This window comes from Nomascus leucogenys, chromosome 10 (assembly GCF_006542625.1).
Source record: "Nomascus leucogenys isolate Asia chromosome 10, Asia_NLE_v1, whole genome shotgun sequence".
NCBI classification, from domain to species: Eukaryota; Metazoa; Chordata; class Mammalia; order Primates; family Hylobatidae; genus Nomascus; species Nomascus leucogenys.
This window is the reverse complement of record NC_044390.1, coordinates 33,279,270-33,304,628: the sequence shown is the minus strand read 5'-3', so window position 1 is coordinate 33,304,628 and position 25,359 is coordinate 33,279,270. Positions and strand designations below refer to the sequence as shown.

Sequence of the window (25,359 nt, the reverse complement as noted above, 5' to 3'; positions counted from 1 at the left end):
ATGATATACAGGGATATATCGAAGGCCTTGAAAAGACCAGGGCACCCCTCTGGCTCCCTTCTCATACGTGATTTACAAAAAACCCACTAACCCATAACAAATTCAAAGAAATACAACACATTCTGATTTTCCCCATGACTATGATTTTTTTTCCCAAATGTCAAATTTCAAAGTCCTAAAAAAATGTGAGTGCCTTGCATTCCTGGTGCCCCAAACACATGTTTATTTTGTTGAGGAGCCTTGTAAAACCTCATAGTCTTACTGAGAAGGTTAAATAGTGAATAAAGATGAAAGTACTCTTTGTGATCTACAAATATATCCTAGTATCATGATGACATATAATTGTATATGAGATTCTCTACATATGAATACATATACCTATAAACCTTATTTTAGCTTGGTATGTGAAAAATAAGTTGGGATGTGAAAAATCAATTTTACTCCATCAGTCTGGAGTACAATTTTTCATTTAATTTGTGTATACTAATCCATTAAGATTACAGCCAGTCTTCAGCTAGACTGACTAGGTTTTAAGCCTGAATCCATGATTTTAGACAAGCAGCTTAATTTCTCTGAGCCTCACTTTCCTCATCCATAAAATGAGGGATAATAACAGTATCTACCTCATGGAATTGTGAGAATCAAATGGGTCAATTCATATAAAAACACTTAACCTGAAACATATGCCTGGCACATAGTAAGCTCTCAAATATCAGCTGTTACTGTATGCTTGTATTAACTACATAGAAAAATGGAAAATTTCTTATTTTTTCTGTATTTTGGATATTTTCAACAGACATGAAGTAGATAAAACTAGTATTTACTTTGCGATCAAATTGATTTTTAAATATTTACCTTAAAGAGTTACCTGGGGTGTGGGGTTAGAGTGGTATGAGAAATCTGTCGATATGACTGGAGGCCAACTTACTTGGGTTTAGGGTAGCAGCAGTACATTGCACCAGTTTTTAACTCAAAGAACAGGACAAGTTATCCAGGAGAGACAAACAGAACAGCTGACAACATACACGACCACTCATATTCCCAAGACTGCGAGGCTGGAAGTTCATTATTAAGTAACAGACCTGTATAACTCTTTCTTCCTATCCTAATTTATACTTGATCTCATTCTGCCTCTTGAATATTCAGCTCCCCTTTGAAATGCTGCATGTTTGCAGATTGATGTTGAAGGGAAAAGTTTGACCTAACGATTCTTCTCAAATGGCTTCTCAATATTTCCTTTATTGTCTCAGCCTCATTGCTTTCCTACCTTCTGATAATGCACAGCCCTTATTAGCTTTACTGGCTTACCCATCTCAAACAGACTTAGCTGCATTTTCTCGAACCAGAGGCAGACCATTTATATACTTATTTCCTTACATCTTTTCTATTTTTGTCTTTTCGTTTCAAGCTTTCATTCTAAATTCATCACAGGTGCGAGGTCTTAGAAGCCTTGATCTTCCCAGCAAATATTTGCTAGGTTGTAATTTTTTATTTGTTATCAACAGCCAAATTTAAACAAGGCTAATCGTGTTCTAATTTGGTTTGTGGAAGACCTAGTCTTGGTATTTAGAGAAAGCAAATGCGAGTTTCTGTTTTTTTCTTCAGTATGTGTTATTCCCTCATCCCTCATGTACTGCAATTAATTTTTTTTAAACAAAAATAATTTGGGGGCAGGAGAAACTCCATTTGGACCTGAACTTTAAACAGAAAGTATTTTGCCGAGAACACTGAAATATGTAGAGGGTTGAGGAGAAGGAAGGCAGCTAGGGGATCCGTTTGATAGCCTATTCTTGTTATAGTCCTCTATCTCATTTTTCTCTACCTCAGGGGTGCCCCTGAATGATCCTAGCTCATTGAAGATGCCCCTCTCACTGCAGCAACCCTGAGTGACAGTTGCTGTCTATGCATGGGTTCCTGTAGCGACCACCTGCTATAGGCTGGATTTGTAGATTGCAGGGGTACAACTCCTAGTTTTACATGTATATGTTTGGACTTCCGTATGTTGTACATGTATATTTGCTAATTGCAGAGGCAGAATTTCTGACGCATTGCCAGGGTGGGAAGTGAGGGCGTGCTGCAGGTGGCCGTTGAGTATGTCATGAGAGGTTTTCTCAAATCCTAACTGAGTTTCAGAATAGGTATCTTAATCAGAGGCTAAATTCAGATTCGGGTCCCTCAAGCAATAGCTTACAAAAGCAAATATTTGTATTCTCTTCCGTCTACCCATCCCTGGTTGCATCACGAGGTATGTTCCTTGCCTGTGGCTGCTGGCTGCTATTATATTAGAGCGCCAGTTTCCCCTGACTTTCTTTTTGTCGGAACCTGTAGGTCTTTACCTGGCCAAAAAGTCTCAGCTCAAGTTGTGCCTCCTCCAGGAAGCTCTCTCTGAACACTTCAGTCCAGCACGGTGTCTCAATATTCTAAACCAGTCACTAGCACACTACTGTTTATGGGCCAAATAAAGACAAGTTTTATTAAAATACACCTACATCCATTTGTTACTGTGCATGGTTGCTTTTGAGATATAGTGGCAGAATTGAACAGTTGTGACAGAGACCATATGACCCACAAGCCTAAAATATTTACTTTTTGGCTCTTTACAGAAAAAGTTTGCTGACCTCATCCTAAATTGAGGGGGCTTAATGTGTGTTTCTTTCAGCATGACCTGCAATGAATGCTCCTTATTTTTTGGTTTGCAAAACTTTCACTTTTAAATTCACCATAGTCTTTCAGTATCTCCCAGACATTTTGGACATTGAAGATATAATCTCAGAATTACACTTGAAGATTGGGGTGAGTCTGGGCAAGGGACAAAAAGAACCCATAAAGCAATTTTATTTTTAAGAGACAAAACATTTATTTATTACTGTCGTTAGGTGTTTGCAGAAAATGCTCTCAGAGAATAGTTTTGTACCTAAACCAGTTCCTTCCAACCCGGAACTATTACTTGTTACTGACCTCAGTTTAAGAATATAAATCTTTTTTTTTTTTTGAGACAGAGTCTTGCTCTGTCGCCCAGGCTGGAGTGCAGTGGTGCAATCTCCGCTCACTGCAAGCTCCGCCTCCCGGGCTCACGCCATTCTCCTGCCTCAGCCTCCAGAGTAGCTGGGACTACAGGCGCTCGCCACCACCCCGGAGAATTTTTTGTATTTTTAGTGGAGACGGGGTTTCACTGTGTTAGCCAGGATGGTCTCGATCTCCTGACCTCGTGATCCACCTGCCTCGGCCTCCCAAAGTGCTGGGATTACAGGCGTGAGCCACCGCACCCGGCCAAGAATATAAATCTTATCACATTTCTCTAAGGATGTGTGAAGATATAACTGAATTAAAAAATAATTTATATGGAAATTCAAATACACATGCACAACATTAGAAGGTTAGCATTTGCTTTAAAAAATAATACTTAATGGGATCCTTTCAGAAGCTCATGTGCTCCACTTTGCCAGGGTCTGACTTGCGATAGGTATTGAGGTGAGAAAATACTTAACTCAGTGATTCAAAGCTAGAGTCATTTAGTTTTCTTCTCTTCTGCCTAGTGGTCAGCCCATTCCCAGGGTGGAGTATACTGAAGAAGAAACTAGAACTTGGGGTGTTGTATTCCGAGAGCTCTCCAAACTCTATCCCACTCATGCTTGCCGAGAGTATTTGAAAAACTTCCCTCTGCTGACTAAATACTGTGGCTACAGAGAGGACAATGTGCCTCAACTCGAAGATGTCTCCATGTTTCTGAAAGGTAAGATTTCACACAGACTGCTCTTATTAGTCAATATCCTCAATTGCCTTCCAAGGACACAGGTTGCAGCAATGGCTCTTCTTCCAAAAAAGGAAAAATAGTGATTTAAAAGGTTGTTGGCTTTGAGCCAACAATTACCTGTGGACACCTGTGGGAAGCAGAGCAGCAACTCAGCTGTATTTGCAGCTCAGGGGCTTGCTGAGGCCTCTTTGTGGTTGGCTGTTGTAAATGGTAAGGCCCAAAGGATATTTGCAGGTTCAGCTCTGAGCTTTTTCTGATCCAGGAGCTGCTATGCTGGGCTACATGAGTATGAAATGACCTCCAAAATTGCCTCTTTATTTGCTTTGTTAAAAATTATGTACTGAATGATGATATTTTATGGATAATGTTGAATATTAGTGACTTTCCTGTAGGAGAAATCAGGCAACTGTCAGAGGCGTTTGGACCAGAGCAACTCCATCTTGGATAGGGGCTGGGTAAAATAAGGCTGAGACCTGCTGGTCTGCATTCCCAGGAGGTAAGGCATTCTAAGTCACAGGATGAGCTAGGAGGTCAGCACAAGATACAGGTCATAGAGACCTTGCTGATAAAACAGGTTGCAGTCAAGAAGCCAGCCAAAACCCACCAAAACCAAGATGACAATGAGAGTGACCTCTAGTCATTCTCACTACTCGTTATACACAAATCATAAGGCATTGACGTGCTAAAAGACACTCCCACCAGTGCCGTGACAGTTTACAGATGCCATGGCAATGTCGGGAAATTACCCTATATAGCCTAAAAAGGGGAGAAACCCTCAGTTCTGGGAATTGCCCACCCCTTTCCTGGAAAACTCATGAATAATCCATTCCTTGTTTAGCATATAATCAAGAAATAACCATAAAAATGGGCAACCAGCGATCCATTCCACAGCTCTGCCTATGGAGTAGTATTCTTTTATTCCTTTACTTTCTTAATAAACTTGCTTTCACTTTAATGGACTCACTTTGAATTCTTTGCGTGAGATCCAAGAATCCTCACTTGGGGTCTGGAATGGGACCCCTTTCTGGTCACACAACTAGTCAATCAATCAATCAACTAATTGATCAATACTTTACATTATAATTTGTGTGTCAGGAATTGTACTTGTTGCTGATGTTACACTAGTGAACCCGATGAATCATACAGTGACATCATTTCACACTCTGTGGGTTCCTTCACTGGCAACACCCCCTTGAAACAATAGCTGGGAAATAGGCTTGTGAGGGGTTGGGGGAAGAGGCAAAGTTTCATGGTGGTCCCGCCTCCTCCTCTGTTTTTCCTTGTGCTTAAGTCCTTGGATTCTCTGCCCTTTTCTCTCTCTTCTTTCAAGTGCAATAGTTCCAAAAGCAAAAACTTCATTGCCTGCTCTCTTTCCTGGAACTTGCTTTCTTGCTTGTCTCCCCAGTTTCTATCAGTACTGTTTTTTCTAAACTCATCAGGCTTGCCTCTAAGGACTCCTCTGAATTCCTGCCCACTTTATCCCCCAATCCCATACTCAGTCCTTCTTTGTGTTAGTGTCCAATTATAGCTGTAACACATTACCACAAACTTTGTGACTTAAAACAACACAAGTTATCTAACAGTTCTGGGGCTCAGAAGTCTAAAATCAGGGTGTTGACAGGGCTCATTCTTTCTGGTGGCTTCTGTGCCCTGGCTTTTCCCAGTTTCTAGAGTTCTCCTGCATTCCTTGGCTCATGGACTCTTCTTGCTTCCATTGTCACATCTCCTTCTCTGACTCTGACCCTTCTGCCTCCCTCTTATAAGGACTCTTATGATTATATTGGCCCCACCCAAATAATCTAGGACAGCCTCTCCATCTCAAGATCCTTAAGTTAATAACATCTGCAAAGTCTCTTTTGCCATGTAAGGTCACATACTCACAGATTCAGGGGATTAAGATGTAGGCATCCTTGGGGGGCCATTATTTAGCCTACCACAATCTCCCCCTGTTGCCACTTATGGCTTCATGACATGTGGTAAATCTGTCCTTTTCTTTCCATTCTACTGCTGGCATCCAAATTGAGGTCCTCATCATTTTATAACCTTGATACCTATATTTTCTTCCCTTAACTCTCCTGCCCACTGCCCATAAATGTTACTTTCTAAAACATTACTTTTTTTTCTGACATCTCTGCTTAGAAACTATCATTGGCTCCCTCTTGTTTTCACTGGGACTGGCAAACTTTTTTTGTAAAAGGCCAGATGGTAAATATTTTAGGCTTTTTGGGCCAAGAGGCAAAATCAAGGCTATTATATAGGTACTTCTATAGCCATTTAAATGTGTCTATTAAAAAATATAAAAACTGGCTGGGTGCAGTGGCTCACACCTCAGCACTTTGGGAGGCCAACGCAGGCAGATCACTTGAGGTCAGGAGTTCGAGACCAGCCTGGCCAACATGGCGAAACGCTGTCTCTACTGAAAATACAAAAATTAGCTGGGCATGGTGGTGGGTGCCTGCAGTCCCAGCTACTTGTGGGGCTGAGGCACGAGAATCACTTGAACTTGGGAGGCAGAAGTTGTAGCGAGCTGAGATCACGCCACTGCACTACAGCCTGGGTGACAGAGTGCGATTCTGTCTCAAAACAAACAAACAAACAAACAAGCAAAACTATTCTCACTTTTGGGGTGTACAAAAACAGGCAGTGGGCTGGATTTGGCCTGCAGGTGATAGTTTGCTGATCTCTGTTTTACATGCTCAAGTCTGAACAGCTCAGCCTCAATCTGAGGCCCTGACCCAGGTTTCCAAGTTAGTTTCCTGCTGCAACTGCCCTGTACAAACCCTCTGCCCTTGCTGTGGGCTCTCTTTACCTTTGCTTAAACTCTGTTCCTTACTAGAAAATTTCATCTCTTCTCCACCTACTCACATTCTACCTATTCTTCAGGACTCAGAGCAAGTCCTGCCTCCTTCATGAATCTTGATCATAGCAGCCACCATGATCTCTCCCACTCTGATTTCATTCTGTGTTATGCGTGAACGTTATCTACTGTATTTGTTACTGAGGAAAAGAGATTGAGAACTACTGATCAGTGTCACTTAATTAGCACCTAATTACCTCATGCCTTATGTTGTTGTTTAACTAGACTGTATTCTCCTGTCATCTTCTTCTTTGTTTCCCACAGAGATATGCATATTACCTCTTCACCAAGAGCTCCTTATGTTGAGATGGCTTTTTACTGCATTGTTCCCCAAACCCCAATAGTTAGAATATCACCTCATAAATATTGCTGTATTCACCCCCCAAATTAATATTCTTATGAGAGGCAGTATGGTATAGTGGCTTGGACCATAGACCCTGGATGTAGAATGTCAGGGCTTGAGTCCCCACTCTGCCCCTTCCTAGCTATGTGACCTTAGAAGAGTCACCTTAACCTTTCTGTGTCTGTTTCCCCCTCTGTCAATGGAGATAGTAATTTTATCTACCTCACAAGGTGGTTGAGAGGAGAAATTAATTGATATACCTTAAAGGTCTAATGTGCCTAACACACATTAAGCATAGCAGAGTCTTAGCTATTTCTTTCATTATTGGTTTCCACAACCCTTGGTGAACTGGATATATCGCCTAGTTTGTATCACGCACTGGCATGTAGATAGTATGATGTAAGTATAAGTGTCATTATATCATTTCATTGACTCACTTTTAAAATACCTAATTTATTTAAGACAGAAACTTTTAAAGCAATGGTATCTACAGATTCAAAGTTCTTGATGTTATGGTTTTATATTTTTTCTAATTCACATAAAAATAAAATACATAACTATTAAAAAAAATGTTCCTCTGTGTACTGTTACATATGTCCCACATGTGGGATATACTGGCTTAATTGATGTCATATGGAAAAAGAAGAAAATACACTTATCTTTTTGATATTCACCGGGGAATAATCCAAAGTGAAGGCTTTTGGAATGGACATAGTGCTGTTCGAATTGTGGGTCTGAGGAGGCCTGAGAACAGGTTATTTCCAGGAGGTACCAGAAATCCCAGGATGAGCCTCTTTTATAAGCTTAGTTGGTTCTTGCCTCTTAAGATCATTTTCAACCATTGTGTGGTACTCTTCTAATGAGTTAAAGGAATAGCCTTCCAGGACATTATGCTAAATGAAATAAGCCAGACACAGAAAGAAAAATACTGCATTATCTCATATGTGGAATTTGGAAAAGTTAAATACACAGAAGCAAAGAATAGAACAGCGGTTACAAGGGGCAGGAGGTGGAGTAAGAGGGGAGATATTGGTCAAAGGGTACAAAGTTGCAGTTAGATAGGATGAATAAGTCTAGAGATCTTTTTTTATAATTATTATTTTTTAGATGGAGTCTTGCTCTGTTGCCCAAGCCGGGGTGCAGTGGCGTAAGCTCGGCTCACTGCAACCTCCACCTCCTAGGCTCAAGCAATTCTTGTGCCTCACCTGTATTCCCCGAGTAGCTGGGACTACAGGTGCATGCTGCCTATGCCAGCTAATTTTTTTATTTTTAGTAGATACAAAGTTTTGCCATGTTGCCCAGGTTGGTCTCGAACTTCTGGCTTCAAACCATCCACCCACCTTGGCCTCCTAAAGTACTGGGATTACAGGTGTGAGCCACAGTGCCTGGTAACCTAGAGATTTAATGAACAGCATGAGGACTATAGTTAATAATATCATATTACATAAGGGAAATTTGTTACTAAATTTTATGTGCTCTTACTACATACACACACACACACACACACACACACACACATAGACACCCATACATGCATGTGCACAATAACTATATGAGAAGAAAGATATATTAATGAGCTTGAATGTAGTAATCTTTTCACTATTATAGTAAATCCTCACTTAATGTCATCGATAGGTTCTTGAAAACTGTGGCTTAAACTGAAATGATGTATAACAAAACGAATTTTTCCCCTCATCAACATTATGACAATACAATGTTGAAGGAAATGATGCTGTTCTGGGCACTGCTTTATGTCATTTCACTTAAAGTCACAATTTCCAAGAACCTATCGATGATGTTGAGGACTTACTGTATGTGTGTACCAAAACATAAAGTTATACACCTTAAATATATACAATTTATATTAAAAAATAGAACTGCTCCTGTGAGAAGAGAACAAAACTAAAGCAGCCATTTAAAAATAGTCATGTGCTGGAATACTATGCAGCCATAAAAAATGATGAGTTCATGTCCTTTGTAGGGACATGGATGAAACTGGAAAACATCATTCTCAGTAAACTATCGCAAGGACAAAAAACCAAACACCGCATGTTCTCACTCATAGGTGGGAATTGAACAATAAGAACACATGGACACAGGAAGGGGAACATCACACTCCGGGGACTGTTGTGGGGTGGGGGGAGGGGGGAGGGACAGCATTAGGAGATATACCTAATGCTAAATGACGAGTTAATGGGTGCAGCACACCAACATGGCACATGGATACATATGTAACAAACTTGCACATTGTGCACATGTACCCTAAAACCTAAAGTATAATAATAATAAAAAAAAAATAAAAAATAAAAAATAAAAAATAAAAATAGTCATGTGCTACATATAGACTGGTCAACAATGGACCTCATGCATAATGGTGATCTTATCAGATTATAATACTGTATTTTCACTGTACCTTTTCTATGTTTAGATATGTTTAGAGACACAAATACTTACTAATGTGTTACAGTTGCCTACAGTATTCAGTATAGTAATGTGTTGTACAGATTTGTAGCCTAGGAGTAGGCTGTACCATCTAGGTTTGTGTAAGTACACTCTATGAGATTTACACAACAAAATCACCTAACAATGCATTTCCTAGAATGTATCCCCATTGTTAAGCAATGCACGACTCTATACAACATTTTAATAAAATGCGTATTTGAAAAAAAAAAAAAGAATAGCCCTGCTGTTGTAAGTTTTCTGGGCCTTCCTGAGACGAAAACATTAAGTAGCCCTTAGACTGAGAACACTGATGACTCACAACCTAATTGAATTAGTGGTATAGGGTAGGTTTATAGACTTTATTGCATTCTTGCTTTGTTTCCTCTTACCATAAGCCAATAGAGCATGTAGGGCTTTGGTGTACCTCTTCAAATCATGATAATTGATATAACATCACAGAAAACAATATAGAATGAAGGAGTTAGTGGGTATTGGCAATAGAAAGCCTCAGTGTGAACTGATTTGAAGATGCTAGTGAAGGGGGTGCTTAGCTGTGTGTCACTGAAAACATGCACACAGAAGAGATCCCTAGGTATGTCTCTTAGAAAGATACCAGGTAACATGTGGTAAGCATCACTTTTGATTGTAATCAGTTTATCTGAGATTTCTTATCCTAATTGGGCTTCTGAATTGAAATCTCTAAATACTTTTTTCACCCTTCTTTTCGTTTTCTTGAATGTCTTGTTCTCCTGGAAACCATCATTTGAGAGTGATTTTAGTCATCAGAAGCACCAAACATGATAGCTGTTAACATTATATGTCACTCAGTTGTCAAGAGGTTTATGACCTTGATTACTTTGTTTCTGGATCTTCCTTATAAATAGTAGAAGCTCCTGCTTGGGCCCTCAAGTCTTGCTGGGTTAATATTTAGTTGGCTCTTTCTGTTGCCTTTTTAGAAAGGTCTGGCTTCACGGTGAGGCCAGTGGCTGGATACCTGAGCCCACGAGACTTTCTGGCAGGACTGGCCTACAGAGTGTTCCACTGTACCCAGTACATCCGGCATGGCTCCGATCCCCTCTACACCCCAGAACCGTGAGTACCTACATTAAAGCCCAGGCTGGACAGAGACCACCACACCATAAAGTGGTCAATGATCACTTTACCTGAAAATGACTTAGGCCCTGTTTTACCTCCAAACTAATTTCTTTGAGCTAGTGAGAGTCATGTCACTCACCTAAAGAGAAAAGGGCTCACTGAAGGATCCTCAGCTGGGTCCGTGGGGGCCCCTGATATTCCAGCTCTGGCTCGATGCTCTAGCTTTATCCCAACACTGAGCCATCTGCTTGGCTAGACCTCCATTTCTGATAAGGAAGAGAAGGCACAGAAGTGTAAAGTAGATGCTGACACATGGTCAAAACATGTGAGGCTCTCTCATTACGAGGCCTCTTTCATGTGAAGGAGGTTCATGTACACACACCATAGCAACTCATTACTAATCCCCTCTCATCTCTTTCATCACCTCCAAACTCAAACTCTGTGCTTTGCTCTCCCTGCCATTTTAGTTTCTTGAACACTTCTCTAGTCCTGCCCATCACCTCCAGATATAGATGAGGTTTGTGATTCTTCCCTGGTTCTGTCAGTTTTTCTTTGGGGCTTTTATCCATTCTCTCATGGACAATGGGTAAGCTAGAAGTGGGGAGAGAAGCTAAGAGGTGATGCTATACTGCTCTGACATGGGTAGGAAGCAGGAGTAAGCTGGGAACACCCACATGTTAATCATTTGGCCTAATCACACGTGGGACCGTACAGTCTCCAAGTGTGAAATGCCCTGTATCATATTTCTTCGAGTGTTTTAAAATATGTAACGAGCATTTACTGGGAGACAACTACATGCTTGGATTGTCTGGGAATGAGACAGCATTCCTGCCCTTCCAGGTGAATGGTGAAGACAATGGTTAGCGTACAGACAGACAGACAGGGAATATGGTGTCAGGTGTAAGTGCTTCCGTGAAGTGCTAATAAGTGCTGTGAAGACAAATGGGGAGGAGATGGAGAGTCCTGGGTGCTGTTTTTTTGGATTGGGTCAGGACACCTTCTTGGTAAACAACATCTGAGCAAAGACTTGAATGTGTATATGATGGGGTGGAGAATTTCGGGCCGAGAGAACAGCAAAAGCAAAGACCCTGAGGCTGGGAGCTCTGGGGTTCTTTTGCCTTCCTGAGTTGCATTAAAATGAGTGCCTTGCTTTAATCTTACCCCACCGTTCTTCGGGCCACTCAGGGTATCGCTTTGCTTATGATGCTGCTTTACTTGAATGCACTCGTGGTTAATGGGTTGCCATGGTCTTCACTGGGGAGCAGAGAAGATTTTGAGGTTCAAGCAGTTAAGTAGCTGGTGGTAGTAGAAGTGAGCAAGGGTAAGTCAAGTCCCTGAAGCACCCTTCCTTTTCCTAGGCGGGCATAAGGCTCACAGTCCAGGTAGGTCCCTGTCAGGTCACTACATTTTTTTAAAGCTTTTTTCAGCTTCCCTGAAAGTGTTTTCAGGGTAAACAAAGGTTACTTACAGGACCCCAGACATTTGGAAAAGAAATGCTTCTTTCAGCGGAGTGAGTGCTCAAAGAAGCACTGTCAGAGTTAGAAAGGCAATCTCTAAATCTAGCCCAGAGGGTTTACAAATGGCCCTGTTTACAAATAGAAGGCACTTTGTTAGTTCCCTTTGAATAACTGGCCCTCCTGAGACTGTGATAGCGTGCCAATAGGTATTCGGAGAGAGAGAGAGGCAAATAAATGAGATTTTAGCCACAGAGGATAATGTGTTACATTTTTACCAAAGTACTTTCGGCCAATTCATTCAGCAAACATTTATGTGCAATGCTAGCAGGGCAGTGCAGTGGATTCAGAGATAAATAAAATATAGTAGCTTTTTTTTTATTTTTTATTTTAAAGTAGCTCACATTCTGGCAGTGGAGATAGAAACATAAATAATTAGGAAATAGTGTGGTTAGGGTTATAATTAGTGTGTGTACAAAGTGCTGGAGAGCACAGAGGAAGGCACAGTCCTGAAAGGCCTTTCAGAGAACGTATAACCTGTGTGGGGGTCTGGAAGGATGAGCAGAAATTTCATTTTTGTACAAGGCTGGATGGGGAGGGAAGGGGAGGCTTTGCAAGTCAGGGGAAACAGCAAGTGCAAAGTTGTGGAGACGTGCAAGAGGCATACATGTGCAAGGCTTGTTAGATCAGAATAGCCAGGGTACAGTTTATGTATTAGGGATGAAATGTATCTTCAGGCCATGTTATAAATGATCATTTGTCCAACTAGGACACTTGGACTTAATTCTGTAGGCAACAGGGAGCTATCCACGGTTCTTAGGCATAGTCAGGTAAGTGTATTGGAGAAAAATGCCTGGGGGTGAGGGCTGGGGAATTGTTGAGAATGAACAACATGGAAAACCAGTTGGGGAGCTCACATTCTATGAAGGAATATAGTTCATAAGGTGTGGAGCTAGATGAGGTCAGAGGTATAGTACAAGAGGGCACCTATTTAATGCCCTCTTAACACCATAGAGATGGAAGTAACAATATCCAGTGACTACAATAGGGGTGAGACGAGGGGAGGGCCCCTAAGCTAGGGCTAAGGTTTTTGTTTGGTAAGCTGAGTGGAAAGTCATTTCTAATAATGACTGAGAATATTGGAGGAGGATCAAGCTTGGAGGGAAGAGAAAAGGAAAGAGGGAGGGAAGAGGAGGATTTGGGTTTGGGGTATGGTGTCTGTGAGGTGCCCATGGCTGGAACCTCCAGATGGAGAAGTTTCTGGTGGTTACAAGTAAAGATTATAAGCTCAGAAGTGAATGTAAAGCACCCACAATAGATGGAGTAGTCATTTTTCTTCCAAGTCTCCTATGACTACACAGATAAGAGGAGACTAAGTCAGAGGATGGAAACTTGGGATTCACTAACTTGGGGTTGTTTTTACAAGCCCTTTAGTTTTTGTGGGTTTCATATCATTCGTATTTTTTTTTCTTTTTATAGACAGAGTCTCGCTCTGTCAGGTGTAGTGGTGCAATCTCAGCTCACAGCAACCTCTGCCTCCTGGATTCAAGCAATTCTCCTGCCTCAGCCTCCTCAGTAGCTGGGATTACAGGCGTGTGCCACCATATCCAGCTAATTTTTTTGTGTTTTTAGTAGAGACGGGGTTTTGCTATGTTTGCCAGGCTGGTCTTGAACTCCTGACCTCAGGTGATCCACCTGCCTCGACCTCCCAAAGTGCTGGGATTACAGGCCATTCATTTGGTTTTTAAAATTATTACTTTATGAATAGGTAATACATATGCATAATTCAGAATTTAAAGTGCACTTAAAGGTATATACTGTGAACAGTGAGTTTCTTTCCATCCTCTGTTCCCTTGATACCCAGTGCATCCTCTCCAGAGGCAACCACTGCTACTAGTTTCCATTTCATCCTTCCAGAAATATACCATGCAGACAAAATTCTCTGTAAAGATCTTTTTAATCCTTGTATATTGTGAAGTCCTAAGTCCCTTCTCAGCCACATAGTTTGAATCTATGGGTACTATACTGGGAGGGCTGTTTCCTGCCCAAGCACTTTCACAGGCATTGTCTTTGTAATGAAATCCCATTTCCTCAATTGAAAACCAACTAGAGGGCAGATTCTCCAATTTATGAAGTTCAACTTGGCTACTGTGTTTGGTGCTTGTACTGTGCTTCCAAATAACTGCTTTCAATTGCTGAACTGTTGTAGTGGAGGCTGCGCTAATGAGACAAAGGTGAGCCCTGAAGACCCAGTAGAAATGAGCATGAAGCAACAAAAAATACATTATCTGAAAAGAGAATTTTATTTTCCCTTTCAGTCTGGTAGAACATATTTTGCCATCACAGCTTTCAACACACATTGGATTTTAAACATATCTTCGACTCTTTTTACATTTTACAATTTTAAAGACTCTGGCTTCTCTAAAGCTGGTACACTAGAAACCAAACCTCGCCTTTACACAATATATTCCTGCAACAGATCTGCACATGGACTCCCTGAATCTATAAAAAGAAAAAAAAAGTGATGGCAGATTAGACTGGTTTCCTGGGGGAAAGTTTTCTGGCCTGGAAGACAATAAAGAACTCCTGGCAAACTAGTGACTTCTGGTTTTCCTGGTGGGAGGAGTTGCTTTTCTATGCATTAATGCCTGGATTGAAAGGTCACTGATCTGCTAGAAGAGGAAATGGACTCTTGCTTTTTCTCCCTTTGAGCAGTGCCTGAGGCAATGAATCTGCATTTCAGTATTGCCTGGCCCCATGCTTTGATCGGCTGTGATTGCAATGTTCTCACTAATCGGGTAATAAAGTTTGCAAATGATTTCCTTTAAAAAAAATCAATTGGGCCAAATTCAAAGTTATTCCAATAATACCTTCCCTCTCACTCACTGGAACGAGAGGGAAAGATGCAGAGTTCCAAGTTATGTAGGCATGTGAGCATCGCCTGGCATGTGTACAGTGGCAGAACAAAATCGTGAGAAGTTCTAAATCTCCCTGATCTCGTTTTTGTCTCTCTGGGAAGTCCATTGTGTGCTCTCCCATGCTATGCCCTCCGTCCACCTCATCTTTTAGAACAGGGTTACTTGCAGATCCTAGACAGAGAGGGTGCAGTGTATCAGGAAAGCAGTCCTCCTTCAACCCTGGGTCCTGTGGATCAGGAATGGAGAGTCAGGCAGAAAGAGAGAGAGAGAGAGAGAGACAGACAGACAGACACACAGAGAGAGAGACAGAGATAGAGAGAGAAAGAGAGAGATAGCACAAACCCTGGCAACTAGCAGTGTGTGAGCCCCTTAAGGTTCATGGTCAGATGTTTCAGTGGTCTGTTTAAAAGGCAAAGTGAGGGCCCCGTCTGCTAGGTAGGAACGATAACTCACAGTTCTTATCACTGGCTGCTAGCTTGGGCCATATGGGTGTGGTGTTCTATTTCTAATGCCAAGGCAGCACCCTTTGCTGTGTTGTTCTCATTCCACACATCTCTTCTTTTCTGCCGGCGTCACTTTTCAAATCAAAGAGCAAACTTTCAGCATTGAGGAATAATTCAGGGCACCAGTGACTAATATTGCAACTTATATTGCCATAATACAATGAAATAATTTGTGTTAAGGAACATCTTTTTTGTTGCAGTTGACCAGTTTAGTGGCAATTAATGTTATTTTTAAATATAACTGTTTAAAGGCTTTGCAGTCAGGTGATTTTTCTAATTGCCGCTGTTTAATTTTATAAGAAAAATAAAAGTGAATTATTTCTGACACATTTTTCATCCGTTTCTAAGTAAAGTAAATGAATTTTTTGCTTATTAGGAAAACTTGGTTGCTCCTCTCTTGATTGAACAGATGTCTCTCACTAGGTCCATAATGAGAGGAAAAATATGAATTTTTTCTTTCCCAACTTTTCCTCCTTGTTCCCACTCGAGAGGTTCTGGGACTTGGGCCCTGGCTGTTGTTGGTGTTTTTAATATCAGGCCTTGCTGAAGTCGTCTCAGCATGGTCTTCCTGGTTTAACCTGCATGCCCACGAGCTGTGTTTAGCTTAAATGTGTTCTTTCCCATAGGACATGTGAGCTTGGTGCCAAGCCTCCTGCTCGTGCACCTGGCTTCCTCCATAGCACTATTACCATTCTTGCTGCCCAGGATTGCAGTGCAGCATTATTACCAGTGATTCTTGGAAAATGGCATGTTCCCAGAAAGCTGGTCATCTGGCCTACCTTTCCTGCTTTGTAACTGGTGCATATACCCTCAGTTTGGTAGCCATCCTCTCCCTTAGGAGAAGTCTGGTTTGGCTATACCGAGGGCCAGTTAAGATGTTAGAGGCCCCAAGACCTGAAAATACTTTAATTCCTTCCATCCTTCAGCGTAGATAATCTTGACAGCAACCACAACAGCAGTAGCGACAATACTTTTACTATGAATAGCAAACATGTCTCCTATATATCAACTGGACACAGGTTTACTGTTAATAGCACCAGACACTATTTTAAGTGTTATGTATGGACGAACTCACCTAATACTACAATACTTTGAGTTGTTATTATTATTATTCTGAGTTTATAGATGAGGAAATGAGACACAGAAAGGTTAAGTACATTGCCCAAGGTAACACAGCTGGTAAGTATGTGAGTCAGGGTTTGAGCTTCGTGAGTAATGCCAGCACCTGTGGGCTTAGCCACTATTTTGTTAATCAGTAACACTAAACAAAAATACTCAAAACTTATTTGTAGGCTGAAGCTGAATAGCATTTTTGTTGTTGTTGTTGTTTTCCAATGGCACATTTTGTAGAAGGGATTTGAAAAGGCTACTTTCTTTTTTTTTTTTTTTTTTTGAGACGGAGTCCCACTCTGTTGCCCAGGCTGGGATGCAGTGGTGCGATCTCGGCTCACTGTAACCTCCGCCTCCTGGGTTCAAGCGATCCTCCCGCCCCAGCCTCCTGAGTAGCTGGGATTACAGGGGCCTGCCACTACGCCTGGCTAATTTTTGTATTTTTAGTATAGATGAGGTTTTATCATGTTGGTCAGGCTGGTCTCGAACTCTTGACCTCGTGATCCGCCCACCTTGGACTCCCAAAGTGCTGGGATTACAGGAGTGAGCCACTGTGCCTGGCCTTGAAAGGGATACTTCCTTACTTTTATTTGGTGACCCTGATTTGCCAGAACCCTAAAGACAGTTTATGGCTATTATATAGCTTAGTGCTCTGCTGCCCCATCCAGTCCTTGGCCCAACTTCCAGGCTCCTTAGAGGCCCACCCTCCCCTTTGATCTTCACAAGGTCACAGTTGGTCTGCCCCATTTATCAAGAGGAGGAGACATCTGCTATCTCACTGGGAAAAAGAAGGGGACAGTACCTCTCTACGGTATTGAGCATAGCTTATATGCTAGGCTTTTCTAAGCACCGCAGACCCAAATATGAACATGGCCTAACCTCTGTCCTGGAGAAACTTACTCCTTCTTAAGTGATAAAGTACCTTCTCAAAGGGCAGTAATGCAGATAGGAGACTGTTGTGTCCTCAGGCAGAAGGACCTAAGGACTGCTCGCCCAGAAATGCAGGCCCCACTCTCAGCTCCCAGTGTGACTGTCGGCAAGCCATTTCACCTCCCTGTGTGAGCGATGATGAAATAACACTTTGATCTTTGGAGAGGAAAAAGCTTTATAAAAACACCAAATAAGTCCACCCTTACTCGGCACCTCTTAAATTCATGTGAAGGGCTAATGTGCCTCATAAAATTCCAGTGCGTCCTTAGTTACAAGGCCACATTCCTAAACCTGGACTCCCAAGTTTTCAATTGTAATATTGTGTCTAGTTTTGTGAAGTGCCTAAAGCAAAAATAACCCCTGAGATTTCTTATAGAGCCTTTTGTCTACAGAGCTTAAGCATTCTAACAATATACATTCTATTTTTTAAAAATCCTATACATTATTTAAAATGTGCAGTTTGAAACCAAAATTGTGTCTAAGTGTCTGCTGGAGCCCTGTTTTTGTTCTTTTAGGCTGTTTTCTGTAGTGACTTGGGATAAAGCTTCAATGCTTCAGCCACCCTTCTTTTTTTTTTTTTTAGCGGATTCAAAGCAGGATTCCTTATGTCACTCTCCCCTGCCCCTGCACCCGGTTCTGTTTTCCTTGTGCAGAGCCCATAATCCAAAATTAGCACCTAGAAGCACCTGGCCCAAATCAAAATTTATATTCCTTCAGCACTCTGTAGTCAGGGAGAGGTTCATTATGTATTTTCAGGTGTGGAAGACTGAGATGACCAGGGAGAAATTTTTCCAGGAGTATTTGCATTTTTAAATTGCAAGTTCAGAAGAAGAAATCCAAAATGATTGAATTTTATGCAAGAAAGAGGAATCACTGTTCATACCTCTTTACTACCGTGTAGAGAATTGCGTCTATGGATGGGCACAGAAGCACCACAAGAGAGAAGGAAAGAGGGAGCAGACATTTCCCACACACATTCTGTTTGTCTGGCATCATCCCACTCATCTCTATTAGGTGGACAGGATTGTCACCATTTTACAGATGGCAATTCCAAGGTTCAAAGAAGTCTGGTAATTTCCCTAAGGTTACACAACTAGAAAATAGCGAAACCAAGTTCTGGTCCAAAGCCTTTATGTGACACTGGAAATTAGGAAAACCATACTTGAGTTTCACTTGGATTCACTTCTGTTTGGAGCAACAGAGCCCCATCATCTGCTCTATTCAGTTGAGTTAAAAAAGCAGTTATTGAGCATATCTTATGTGCCAGGCTTTTTTAAGCACTGCAGACCCAAATATGAACATGGCCTAGTCTCTGTCCTGGAGAAACTTACTCCTTTTTAAGTGATAAAGTACCTTCTCAAAGGGCAAAACTTATTCACGTATGATAGGCTTAGGTATAAATACAATTTAATATAATAAGTAATAATACCTAACTTAACGGGAACTAAGATTTTCAATGCATTCTCTTACTACATTGTTTAATAATGTAAGAGATGGCTGGGTGTGGTGGCTCACGCCTGTAATCCTAGCACTTTGGGAGGCTGAGACGGGCAGATCACCTGAGGTCAGGAGTTTGAGACCAGCCTGGCCAACATGGTAAAACCCCGTCTCTACTAAAAACACAAAAAAATTAGCTGGGGGTGGTGGCAGGTGCCTGTAATCCCAGCTACTTGGCGGGCTGAGGCAGGAGAATCGCTTGAACCTGAGAGAGAGGCAGAGCTTGCAGTGAGCCGAGATCAGGCTACTGCACTCCAGCCTGGGCAATAAGAGCGAAACTCCATCTCAATAAAAGAAAAAAGAAAAAATAATGTAAGAGAGAAGAAATCTTACAATCTCCATTTTATAGGTGAGAAAACACTATGTCTGTGCTGTCCAATATGGTAAGATGTGGTTATCTACATTTGTTAATTAAAATTAAATGAAAGTACACATTTGGTTCTTCAGTAGCACTAGCCACATTTCAAGTGTTCAGTAGACACCTGTGTCAAGTGGCTATTATATTGGATGGTGCAGATACAGAACATTTTTATCATTGCAGACAGTCCCATTGGACAGTGCTGCTCTAAGTAATTTGCCTACATGAGAATATGAGAGATGAACTTAGGTCTGACTCTAGGGTATATGCTTTTGACTGTTGTGTTATATTGCTTTCTTAATTACACTGAACTTGGAGAGGTGGAGAGAAAGTTAAATATCTCTTATTTCTTCAAGAAATAAGAAATACTTCAGAAATGGTGGGTGTATTAGGTCATACTTGCATTGCTATAAAAAATACCCGAGACTGGGAAATTTATAAAGAAAAGGGGTTTAATTGGCTCGCAGTTCTGCAGGCTGCACAGGAAGCATAGTGGCATCTTTTGCTGGGGAGACCTCAGGAAGCTTCCAATCATGACGGAAGGCAAAAAAGGAGCACTTCACATGGCGAAAGGAAGAATGAGAGAGAGAGTTGGAGGGGGTGTGCCACACACTTTTAAATGACCAGATCTCGGGAGAACTCACTCACTATTCCGAGGACAGCACCAAGAGGATGGTGCTAAATCATTAATGAGAAATCTACCCCTGTGATCCAGTCACCTCCCACCAGGCCCCACCTTCAACATTGGGGTTTACATTTTAATGTGAGATTTTGGCTGGGTACAAATATCTAAGCTATATCAGTAGGGAGCTAGTGACATACCAACAGAATTTCCATTGCACTCTTTCTGCGGTCCCTCTAAGAACTGGAAATTGTTTCTTTTTATGCATCAGGAAAGTTTGTACTTGCTATTTGATTGCCTTTTTCTGGAACCAGATGGTGACTTTTGCTAGGAGTTATTCTAAGATTATGCCTTAGTTACTTTTAAGCCTCGGTTCCTAATATAGCACCTGGTACAAATAGGCACACAATGAACTAAATTTTAAGAAAGACAACTATAATATCTGCCAGTCTTAAAAGAATTGTAGTAAAGGAGAGAAACATCAGTGCACGTCCTTGTGATTCCTGAGGGGAAAAAGCAAGGAAGATTTTCTCCAGGGCAACATCCAGATTCCTGGCTTTATTAAAAAAAAAAAAAAGGTGACTTTTTGTAGCTATACTGTGATAGGGATATAAGAAGGAGTGATCATAAGAATTGCCTAAAATCTTATCTGGGTCAGATTTTACAGTATGCTATTTTAAATCTAAACTAAAGAAACTCCGTATATGGCTCCAAAACAAGCTCTGAGAAAAAGTTGCCTCACTACCAAGTTAATTCCCCTTATCATCTTATGCAGTGAAAGCAAACTAAGTCACCTGTCTGCAACGCATCCCAGTGTGTTATCCCACATTACTTGCATTTACCCACCAACTGTTGTGTGAAAGCTGAAAAACGCACCCTATTTTGGCTCCCAGCTCATCCTCCTGCTTCCTTTTATTAATGCAAAGTCTTCACCTCTCCCGCTCATCTCCCTTTCCTTCTCTTCGTGATTTAGATAAAGTGTTGGCTTCTGTGTTATTTAGAGCAAACAAAACCTATAGAAATATGTTTTAAAAGACAGTTGTGCAGATTTGGGATGGGAAGCAAATGTTGGATGCTCACTCAATTCCTCGTAAAGGCTTTAATTTACAACAAAAATAAAAAGGAGTTGTTCGACACGTAGTGTGAGGAGTCAGCTTTGAAAACTGATAAGAGGAGAAAAATGCAGACTCATTTTGAATTTGAACTTAACAACCAGAACCCTTATTTCTTCATAGCAAAATGATGGCTACTTTCTTGGACTGAGTTAAGAATTTCCCGGAGACATTTCGCCGAGGCTCCTTTGTGGATCTGTTTCTGCAGGCTTTAGAATCCCCCTAGCAGGGCTTATCAGAGAAGATTCCAATTTAGAGCAGCAAAAGTTTAGTGTCTGATATCAGCTCTTGCTTTTTTTCTTCTTTTTTTAAATAAAAGGAGATATGATGTTTTACAGTGTTAACAGCTTTGAAAGGTCTTGTATTTCCAGTGAACAGAGCACGTTTGTGAAAAGGACTCTAAAAAGCAGTATTCAGGCAAAAATGTATCAAAGGGATGGGAGTTAAAAAGAGAAAAGTTTGCTGATCTAGAGATTGGAGGCAGCATGTACTGACAGGTGCAATTATGGCCAAATAATTGAATCTTTTCGGAGAGATCTGGTGAGATAAGGCAATAGTTGTGAACTCACATCAGAAACCTGTTCATAATTAGATACTCAGGGGTTCGGCTGTGGATGATACAACCAAAGTAGGGATCTCAAACTACTTTACATGCAGGACACAGCACAGTGGTATTTGCACTTTGTAAAATAGAGTTTAATAGCATAATTTCAGCCCAACAGACCTTAATTGGTACAGAGGTTAGAGAGAAGGCTTTGCAGTCTGCATTCTCCTTCAGACTCCCCATAGCCTGGAACCCCTCTCTGCCCCAAAGAATGGAGGTGACTTCAGCTTCTAAGTCCTCTGGTCTCAGAGAATCTAAAAAAATGTGAACTTTTCAAAGTTAATGAATTGCTTTTATTAGTAATGTTAAAAATCTTTGCTCTTTGGTTGAAGAGTTTCCAGTCACTTCAATTTCCTTCGTCTACATGTACCTTAGCCAAATACAGTGGGATAGAGAACCATATGGTGTTTATTTCTGAGAAAGTTTCACCAAAGACATAAAATATAATAAACTTGTTCCTGGTCTTGAAATATAGGTGCTTAAAGCCTTGGCCCCATGACATGCTGTGTCCACACTTTGTTCAGGAATCTGAAGGGAAGTTCTTTCTCAGGGTCTCTGCATGGAAATGGAGCTGAGAAGAGGGCACAAGCTAGCAAAATAGCGCACGATCATTTCTACTTATAACAGAGCAAAGAGTATCTCTGAGGTTCTGTTAATAATTCTGCTAGACATCTCGTTTCAGGCTTTCATTCTTAATGAAATAATATAACTTACTCTGCTGTATTGTATGATTTTTTTTCTTCCAAATTTATAATTTATTTTATCCTCTTCTATGTGTAGTTAGATTACTTGTCATTGTAATGGTATTAAAGGTTCTTAAGTTGGCTAGTGAGTTACAGGTTTCTGATAATGACGTCTTAACACTCAGGTGATAGCTCCTTTTTCTACCATGGAGAACTGACTCCTGAATGTCTTTGGATCTCTAGTATTTTCCTAAGTGCTAACTTTTCACTTTACTTTCTACCAGTAAGCTTTTGGACTCCATTAGTATGTAAGTAGACAGAAGACTGTCTTTTGGATTGGCCTTCTTCAAGTATTTAACAAGTTCAAAGCTAAATTCCATACTGCACCAAGCATCTCCCACCACTGTAGCTTTGACCTACCCTATTCTCTTCTTACATTATGAAGCATTTAGCACAGTGCCTGGCTCATAGTAAGCATTCACTATAATTGTTACTTTAGTTTCTGCTCACCTTGCTTATGTCAATGAGAGAATACTCATCATCTTCAGTATTTTCTTGGAGTTTGATATAGTGACTAATTTAAAATTATTGTTGCCACATCTTCTGCCTGGATCAGTGGGAGTTCTTTAGCATTTACATCATGAGCCACAATGGAGGTTTTCAGATTTTTCCATGGTAGGTTACTTGATCTTAATTCCAATATTGGTGCAGGTGGCCTGACCTTTTAAAAAAATTGATCACAAGAATGAGTCCATGGGGTCCACTCCCGGCTTAGAACTATTGGACTTGTAACTGAATCAAATGCACATGGAGAACGAATTAGTTACCCATCTACCTCTCAGTCACCACCTTTCATTATTCTTCAGTATCATGATGTAATTTTAGTGGAATTAAACTTGAGCAGCTCTAAATAACATAATCACATTCAGATGTAGTTTTAAGTACTAGTTGCTTGAAGCTTGCTAGGAGAGCTCCTAAAGTCATCAGTTATCACAGTGAATCTCAGCCCTGGCTGTATCTTATTATCACCTGGTGAGAGTCTAAAAAAAAAAAATGCTCAGGTTTATCTCAGGGAGCCTGATTGAATTAGTCTAAGGCAGGGCCTAGCCATTCGGTATTTTTAAAATGCTCCTCAAGTGATTTGGAAAGTTGAGAAGCACTGAGTTGGAGGAAAAGAGACTTAGGAAATACTGACTACATTTTTATTTCTGCTAGCTAGCTTGGCTAAACTCTCTTCCTATGGCCTAAGCTATGTACGTCCCAGCCCCTTTCTTGCTTACACCCTATCTACAAATTGAAACAACAGAGAGCAGAAAGAGTGTAGCTTTGGAGTTCAAAAAATTTGATTTCAAACCTTGTCTCTGGGCTGGGTGCAGCGGCTCATGCCTGTAATCCCGGCACTTTGGGAGGCGGAGGTGGAGGATCGCTTGAGGTCAGAAGTCCAAGACCAGCCTAGACAACATTGTGAGGAACCACCCCCCCACCCCTGCCCCTGACATTTCTACAAAAAATTAGCCAGGTGTGGTGGCATGCGCCTATAGTCCCAACTACTTGAGGGGCTGAGGTGAGAGGATCGCTTGAGCCCAGGAGGTCCAGGCTGCGATGAGCTGTGATTGCACTACTGCACTCTAGCCTGGGCAACAAAAGGAGACACTGATTTTAAAAAAAAGGAATTGTCTCTGTCTTTGCCAAAGGTGTGGTAGCCTAGGAAAAGATTCTTAGATTTACTAAATTTTAGCTTCCTCATTTGTTAAATTGGAATAAAAAGTTTCTCTTATTTGCATTTATTATTCCTTTATAAAACATGTAAGGAAAGATTCCGTTACCAACGTGACATGAAAACATTTAGCACAGTACTTAGTACGTAGTAGGAGCTCGGTGTATTCTCTCTCTCTTCTTTATTTTTCATTTCTTCATCTGTAAAATGAAGGGCTTGGATTACATTTAAATGCCCCTATACCCTAAAATCCAGTGAATCTGCTTCTTTGCCATAAGCAATGTGATTGAAGAATAACCACCTCTATTCCTTTTTTTTTAAAAAACAAATTCAGTTCAGTTCATGTACAAAAAAGGAAGTTATTGATACTGTTGACAAGGGATGAATTTGGAGTTTGTTTCAGTATCCTGTCCACTATTCTCAATTGGCTGTCCTTTCAACCTGCTCTCTATGAAGTAACTGGCCAAGGTTGGGGATATGGTTTGAGCTGTGGGAATAAAATTTTTTGATTGAGTGATTGAGTGATGCTATCTGTTTTATGTAGGCATCAATCTTGGCCATTGACCATCATTCATTTGCTTCAACTGTGTGACCATCCAACATATTTTATAATTGTAATAATGGTAGCACCTGGTATTTGTATTCTAGCACCTTTTGAAGTGATGTATTTCAGAGGAGTACAAGTGAAATCAAAAATATCTTTTAATTACTAGCTAGGTAATTGGTGTTTCTTTTAGGTCAATAATTTAAAATGTTCCTGCATCTCAATCCATTCCCAGACAACCATAGGGGAATTCATTCCATTAAAGCTTGGTATCATGGAACGGTTCATTATTCATGGCAATGACTCAGGAAGGCATCTGCCATGTATTGTTGTGAAAGATACCTGTCTTTTGCCCACTTATCTGGCTCCAAATGAAAGCTCAGGCAAATGAGAGAGGTTCCAGCTTCTGTTATTGCCTAGTTCAGGCTAACCAAAGCAGAAAACTGGGAGATTCTTCTAATGTGTTATCACAAGACAGTTGCTTATATTAGAGCTATAAATCATCTACTGGAAAAGCTACTTTGATGATGATGACAATAGAATTCTCTGCCGTTACCCATTACCTGGCAAAGTGTAACAGAGTTGCAGTGCAACTTAAGGGTTAACAGCAAGAGTTTAAAAACATGACAAATTGGATTCCAATTTTGCCTTCCTCACTATCTATAGCAAGAAACAGCAAATTTTTTCTATAAAGTGCCAGCTAGTTAATTATTTTAGCCCTATGATCTCAGTCACAACTACTCAACTCTGCAGTGTGGTCAAAAGAAGCCACAGATAATATACAGATGAATGGGCATGGCTGTATTCCAATAAAAC

The 25,359-nt window shown here is 40.9% G+C and overlaps 1 protein-coding gene across 1 annotated transcript in view; it reads left to right on the top strand.

Moving 5' to 3' along the window:
* Positions 1-25,359, top strand: part of TPH2 (tryptophan hydroxylase 2) — a 93,294-nt gene that overhangs the window by 29,465 nt on the left and 38,470 nt on the right. The window contains exons 6-7 of the mRNA XM_003259553.2: positions 3,537-3,733; positions 10,353-10,488. Of these exons, the coding sequence (XP_003259601.1) occupies positions 3,537-3,733; positions 10,353-10,488 (333 nt within the window). The remainder of the gene's footprint in view (positions 1-3,536; positions 3,734-10,352; positions 10,489-25,359) is intronic.